The sequence below is a fragment of the Pteropus vampyrus genome, unplaced genomic scaffold, assembly GCF_000151845.1.
Source record: "Pteropus vampyrus isolate Shadow unplaced genomic scaffold, Pvam_2.0 Scaffold121, whole genome shotgun sequence".
NCBI lineage: Eukaryota > Metazoa > Chordata > Mammalia > Chiroptera > Pteropodidae > Pteropus > Pteropus vampyrus.
Window position 1 is genome coordinate 1,439,272 of NW_011888902.1, and position 7,499 is coordinate 1,446,770.

General features: G+C 40.9%; 1 protein-coding gene across 3 annotated transcripts in view; it reads right to left on the reverse strand.

The window, feature by feature from the left end:
* Positions 1-3,552: 3,552 nt before the first annotated feature.
* Positions 3,553-7,499, reverse strand: part of GPATCH2 (G-patch domain containing 2) — a 150,585-nt gene continuing 146,638 nt past the window's right edge. For 2 of the 3 annotated variants that reach the window (XM_011366122.2, XM_011366121.2), the window contains exon 10: positions 3,560-4,459. In XM_011366122.2, the coding sequence (XP_011364424.1) occupies positions 4,239-4,459 (221 nt within the window). In that variant the 3' untranslated portion in view covers positions 3,560-4,238. Of the gene's footprint in view, positions 4,460-7,499 lie in introns of all 3 variants that reach the window. The other variant, XM_011366120.2, reaches the window with a different exon arrangement.

The window sequence follows — 7,499 nt, forward strand, 5'->3', positions numbered from 1 at the left end:
ACTTAAAATGTCAGGTGTGTAAAGTAATGAGTCTTTGCTTAGTAGGAACCCGGCATAAGGAGCCTTCATGGTCCATTTGTCAGTTGAGTATATGTTACAGCAAGCCTGTTAAATAAAATGAGTATTTAATACCTATTGGAATAAAACAAAACAAAACAAAACAAAACAAAACAACTCACACTCTAACAAGTTCACTTAATTTCTGGGAGAAAAGGTAAAATTTGAGATGCTTCTTAGAGCAAACAAAACTCAACACTTTCATGAGTATTACAAAATATTAAAAATAGTCAAGCATGTGCATGAGAGTTAGGCTGTGATATTTCAAGTGGCTAGAGAGAGAATGTACTTTAGAATTATAGAGTCTCTGAATGGAAAGAGACCTTAAGCCAATTTCAGAGAAAAAAAAACAGGGAAATGTGGTAGAACAGGTCACGATCAGCTGTGAATAAATCTGAGCCAAAATTGTTTAGCAATTCTTTTCTCTAAAAATTTTTGACATAAATTTTAACAATGAATTTAACTGCACTGTGAAATGTCAATTGTCAGCAGGTAGCAATTAAAAAAATTTTTTAAGTACTTTCAACTTTATTTTTTATTACTTCAAGGTACGAGGAAAACATTTAAAGCACGGACAACGGCTGCTCATAAATAACATTCTTAAGCATTATGTTTATTCTTTCATTTTTTTGTGGTACTATTAATATAGTTTTCTACCGAAAGAAAAAAAAATCTAAAAAAAAAAAAAAAATCCAAAATATTCCTTGCTAAACAACTTCATTTTATAATACCAATTTAGATTTTTTTTTTTTTTAGAAAGGCAAAGTACAGGAGGAAATTGTTTTAAAAAGCATGCCAATGGTAACTTTTTTTCTTTCTTGAAATATCTGCTCAAAATGAAAATATACTGAAGAGAAGCGATTGCCAGTTCGATGAATTACAAGAATATTAATGCGCAATGTTAAAATAGGCATATTAACAAAATACTTGGCAGCCATGTATACTGCACACTTCTGTGCCCTATAAACACTCCTCTATGTGTATACATTATGTTTATCTTCAACCCTACTGTCTTAACTTCTGCTTGATAGCCACGGTATGAGTTATAAGATCTATGTACAAATGTTGAGACCAATCAATTCGTAATTTTTAGTTAGCAATGGATTTCCTTTTCAAGAGGTACCCTATAATTTAATAACGAAAGCAACGAATTTGAGGGGAACGTAGTCTTTAAAACTGTATTTGAGGAGGAGGAAAGAAGGAAGGAGGGAAGGAAGCAAAAAAGGAAGAAAAGAAGGAAGGAGGGAAGGAAGGGAGGGAGGAAGGAAATCACCCCAGAACAGAGCGTGGTCAGTATCAAGAACAAGTATATAAAGACAAAACGTCGAATTGCTCATTTTGAGAGATGTACACACTCCTGGTGAACGTGTGGAGCGTGGGGGAAGTTTGTGTGTTGCTGCTTCTCTGCCTTGACTAGTGATTCATGCATGCTGTGTAGTTAGATACTTCTAGAGAATAAGACATATTTTCAGTCCCCTGCTCTAGATACCAAGATTGAGAACTTTCTTCTGTTAGCTGAAAATATTAAGATGAATTATTATGGGGGGAGGTGTTAGAGAACCACACCCAAGTTCAGTGAGCATCCTAGAGGCCTTGCTTCAGATGAGTACCCGTCCAGCAGAACGGTGACAAGTTTTCATGAACACTGTAGTCTCTAAGGCAGGGGTCCCCCGTGCCAGGTGGCCGGCTCTGTTCCGCTCTTTCTCACCGTGAGGGTTAGAAAGGAAGTGAGAAAGAACAGCCAAGCCCTCAGGAGTTTGGCGTCGGTCTCACAGGAACCTCATTGTTGGTTATTAGCAGCTCCAAATTTGGCTTTTCAAAATTCTAGGATTTTAACAAAATAATGTTGAATGTCAACTGCAATCGAAAAATCAAAGAAAGGCAGGGAAATGTGAAGGGGGGTAAGAGGTTCATATTTCCAGCTATAACACAAATAAGTCACGGGCCGCTGGTGCTCGGCACAGGGAACACGGTCAATAACATCGTGACAGCACTGTGCAGTGTCCGATTGTGGCTGGGCTTATCATGCTGGTCACTTCTTTAGGTATGTAAATGTTACATAACTATCGTTTACACCTGAAACTACTACAGCATTGTGCATTAGCTACATTTTAATAAATTGAAAAAAAAATTCTAGGATTTTAGAAGATCTTCAAGTTTTCAGAAAACACTGGAATTTAAAAGGTCTTTTGAACAGACACTAGAGCACTATAATCGACCTTAGAGAAGTTTTAAACCAGCATATATCAGTCTCCCCCAGCTTTTTCCCTTACATCACGAGAATTAGCGTATTTAACAGAAAGCATTTTTTCTTTTTAATGGCACATTTCTAAGTAACAAACTGATAGAAAATAATTGTACAGCAGGGTTACCTTACCCAAGAAGAATGCTTCAAAAGAGCAGCTCAGCTGGTGGCCCACGGTCCCTCTAACTAACCTACCCTCACCACAGTAATGTGTAGAAAAAGAGGCAATTCTTGAAACGGACACATCTGCACATCATCAAGGCTGTCAAGTAGCAGGCTGCCTTTCCTCTCCCTTGTTAGCAGTGTTTTCTTTAGGGGACCAGCCGGGGAAGGTCTGTGACACACACAAACCTCCTCTCCCCACTTTAAAAGCTCTTGGGGGTTTTACAAATCTTCCAAAACCTATTACGGTGCAGCACCGAGGAATTACTGCCCGATCCGCTTGTCCGAGCCCGAAGACTGGACACCCCCACGAGTGAACGGCAGTGTGAGCTGTGGACTGGGGGATGATGCGTCTGTGTGGTTTCATTAGCTGGAACACGGGCACCTCTCGGTGGGGGACGTTGACAGTGGGGGCGGGGGGCAGTACATGTGTGAGGACAGGGGGTCGAGGAGAAATCTCTGTACTTTTGCCTTACTTTTGAAGTGAACATAAAACCGCTGTAAAAAAAAAAAAAAGCAAAGTCTTAAAAAAACACTATCAAGGTGATTCGCATGTGTTATGTTGGCCTTTACTCAACCAATACGGGCCATTACAAATGGAATATGATTATCAGTCCTTAAGAATGAAGGTGATAACGAGTCGGCAACTTTTCATCACTGAGATTACGAAGCAGGTGGTTCAGAAATAACAAAGTGGGCACGCAATAAGAACGACCTGCTCTGCTCGGTTTTAAGGTAACCGCTTCGATGCTAGAATGCACGGATCAGTACCTTCCGTTTTTGTCCGCCTGGCACCTGGGTTGGATCACTGCCCGAAATCTGAATTCTTGGGAGAGCTACTTAAAACCTCAAATAAATTGATTCGATATTCTAACTTACACCAATGGTTAAAATTTAAAATCAGTTTACTACAGTTGAGTTGATCTAAAAACAAAAGTTAGCCTTTGGGAAGAGAGAGAGAGGTAGAAGTTAGGTCTAGATTAATAGAATTTACAGTTTGGTCATGATGAATTTAAAAAGTTACATTTTTCTTCCAGTAATTATTTTATGTTCTAAATGAGGTAAAATGTATAAAATAGGCACTAAAGTAATGTATCGCTCTGGGGATAATAATGACGAGGTTTATTTGTGTCAAAACGCCAGACAGAAGCAGTGATTGGGGTTTGTCAGCAGCGGGCTTTGTACCCCATTGTCCAAGGATGGAAAGTTGATGGGTATCAGCCCATTGGAGAATCCCCGTAAAAAAAAAGAAAAGCCCAATTCAAGCAATGTGAAGTCGGCAAGACTTTCGAGCAAAGACTCGCGTAGGGCTTCGCTGATGCCACGATGGGCCTTTCGGTTGCCGCACGTGGGGATGACACAAAACACAGCTCTTCCCGGAGTACCCTAAATCAGAAGCCCGTGGGCGTGCTCACGTGTGCCTGGAGCTGCCCACGCGCACCCGGATGAATCAAGCTAAAGCATTAGACGCTATTGACATATGCGATCAAAATAAATAAGAGAAATGAGCTGTTTTGTTTTTGTATCTAGGTACAGCGGAAAATTGCTGAAAAAATTTTAAAAGGTAAAGGTTTGTACTTGAGCACCACGAACTGCGACAAAATCCCGTCTCTATCGCTGTAGCAAGACCGAATGCAGTGAGGAAGCTAGAGTGGCAAGCTCGAGGCGATGCAGATTTCGGCTTCAAAAACAGAAGCGATGCTGTGATTTTCTAGAACGACGGGATACAGAGAGTGAATGAAAACTATAGGACCTTTCTTCTTTGCTTTTCTTCCTAGGTGGATTTTCCTGAAGCGGAGGTGGTGGCCGCAGGAGTGCTTTTTGGTAGAGGGTATCCAAGTCCTAATCCTTTTGGCCTCTGCATGGCCTGAACGGGCTCAGAGATCCCCTTGCCATCACGTCCAAGGCCTGAGCCAGGCGTCCAGCCCATATTCTGGAGCATTCGGTTTCCAATGTTGTTTTCTAGGATGGGCTGGGCATTTTCTCCTACAAGCCCTGAAATTGCAAAATGACAAGAGACAATTAGTTGGGACACAGGTGAAGATAGATCCTCTCAGGCTAAGAGACCATGCTCTTTTATGTTTTTCTTTCAAAAAGGCACCTGGGAGGGTCGTTTATTCACCTTTGCATAAGAAGCTTGCTGCAGTACAGGGGTCAAGGGGGGAAAGACCTCGCTTAGAGTTTCAGCTCTACTACTTAGTAGCTGATTAAGTTATTTGATCTCCTGGGCTTGTTTTTTTCATGTCTGAAAATCAGGTGTAAAAGAACATACACTGCCTACCTCACGGGAAGTTGTAAGGATCAGGTGACATCACGTATGGAAAGAGAGTTCTCAGTAAATGGCAAAGCACTTTACAAAGGCAATTCTTTTCTTTACCGTATCAGCCTCACGGATAATTCTGAGCATCACCCACGTACACTATAACATCTCACACTGATCCAGGACCTTGACATTCAAAACTGAAACTAGGACCAAAGTGAACAAAAAGCCCAATCGATGGCATCCTTAATTCCTAAGACTTGTCGACTTTGCTATAATGTTCTTCTCGTTATTTATTATTCAGTCTGTAACATGGGTACCCTTTAATTCTCTTCCTTCTCCTTTTTCCGTTTCTATGTTTTAATGACTGGAGCAGGACATAAAGAGGGAAAGACAGAAAAGAAGAGTAAAGTTATTTATAGCACTGTATATAAACAGTCCTTCTTTACCTCCCTCCCTCTCCTCCTACCTACCTTCGTTCCTTATTTGGGAAAAAGAGATTGGCTAGTGCTTCTCATGATTAATTAAGAAATAACTGTCGTTTCCCTGATTTCCTTAGTAGAGACTGAGAGAAGCATCTATTTTAAGCATTTTGTATTTGATGACATTTTCAAAGACCGATTTTTAATTTAAACTTTCTCGTAGGCTCTTACGGGAGAAGCAGAGCATATATACTGTGTATGTGATTCTGGGGGAAATGTACTAAATATCTAACGATTCTTTTCCTTACCATATCTGCCTTACATGCAGTCCTATCATCTGACAGCAAAAGATCAAGAAACCAATAAATGTGGTAAAAGTCAAGGAGTCACGAGAACCTGAGCTCTTGCCTTCAACGGCGGGCGTGGCCTTGGCCCGTCTGTCTCAGCTCGGTAGAGACCCGCTCTGTGGTCAGTCCGTTTCTGCTCGTCCTCTAGAAACAGCTATTAGATTACGGTGTCTGAAAAGGGGGTATGGCAAATCTGGAGGTAACCGGACATATGCAATCTGAACTCCCAAATACCAGAGCATTTTGTGTGGTTACTCTACTTGCAGAAGAAAGAAGTAATTACCAGGCAAACTAATATTAAAAGTTCTGCAGGAAAAAAAGGGTGAGGGTATCTTAAAACAACCTTTGTTTTAGTGAGAACACATTCAGCCTGATCTATACCAAGGCTTCTTCCCAAGGTCGCAGACGTACCGGGATGTAGTGCATGCCCACCACTCCCTCCCTAGGCCTCCGAGCATAAATACACCTCGCCTTTCAGAGAGGTGCAGGGTCCCCGTGGTATACCAGCCAGTCCTCAGGCCTGTGTCCTGGGCCCAGCCTACTTCTGCTCTGAAATGTGGGCTGTGTCTTCCTAGACAGTTTGAGTGCTGCAACGGGCAGTTGTTGACAAAAATCACTCATTACTCTCGAAGCCTTGCTAGTTAGATGTCTCTTTGGCACCCACTCATATCCCCATTCTGCCTGATTTCTATCATCATCATCATCGTCATCATCATCGATTTCTCCTCCCTGAGTCAGGGTTATGACTACATGTAAGGCTGGGACTCTCTGTCCGCTTCCTTCTCTAAGGCTGTGTTTCAGACGGTGATACAAGGCACAGAAGGACCCTCAAGCACCAATAACGATGACAAAAATATTACCCGTGGGACCGCAGAGTATATAGCATTCTATTTCTTGACCTGGGTGGTGGTTACTCAAAGTTTATTACTATTCTTTAAACTGTGCGTTTCCATTTGTTCTCTGGCATATGCATTTCATGGGAAAAAATAAAATAGAACAATTGTCAGGGTTGAACCAATAGTATATCTTATCTGGAAATTTGTACCTGGCCTTCTAGGGAATAGCAAGTGGGCTGTTTCTCATGATTTCAACTTATAGACGAAGAAAACTGCACAGTGCTAGGGGTGGGTTTTAATAAGTGGCGCTTTTATTTACCATGGAGTCATCCTCAGCTGATTTTCAAAGCTCTTTATTGAACACTGTGGTAGCTGCAGTCTTCACTGTGTTCAGTTCATTACAGGGAGTATGAACGAGGCTGCCGCAATAACGAGTTGGTTTCGGACGTGTCACACTGGCTCTTAGCTCACTGAAAGTGTCGTTAACGTGTGACAGACAAAAGCCTTCAACTGCAAACCGCTTGAATGGCAACGACTAATATCAAAGAAAAATTCTTGACTTATATTAAACTGCTTGACAAGGTCACAATGTGTAAGAAATAAAAATGCAAAAAATAAACCTCTTAGTTATTAAAAAAAAATAGTAAATAAGAGCCTCATGTCAAAACACTTCCTTAACATAATTAACAAAAAAAAAAGCCAATAAAATTTTATTTTGAAATTATCATTATGGTGGTGACCAGGACAGACCTCCAAGGTATCTATCTAATTTTTTACAGCTGCTGAGCAGGTATGTTAGGTGAAGCTGCCCCATCTGCCTGATTTTTTACTGAGCGCCATGATTTACATTAATTCCATCTATAAGCTAAAATGCTGCTCTAGGCCACGCATCTGTTTCATCGTATTTTTGATACAAGGGCTTGCAAAAGTTCATTCTTAAAACGTGTTTAATATTTAAGAAAAAAATATATAAGGCCAATTTAAAACATCCCTTCAAAAAAATGCTAAGTCGTGGTAAGTTTTCCGTTCTAAAATGAACAGCAAATGATAACTCACTCACTACCATCATTTTAAAATGTTGATATTTCAGGCACGATGGGCCAGGAGCAGACACCCTACTCCCTCCCGTGCTTGTGTTTCTGTAGAGGTGGAAAAGAATTCATTCTCTCT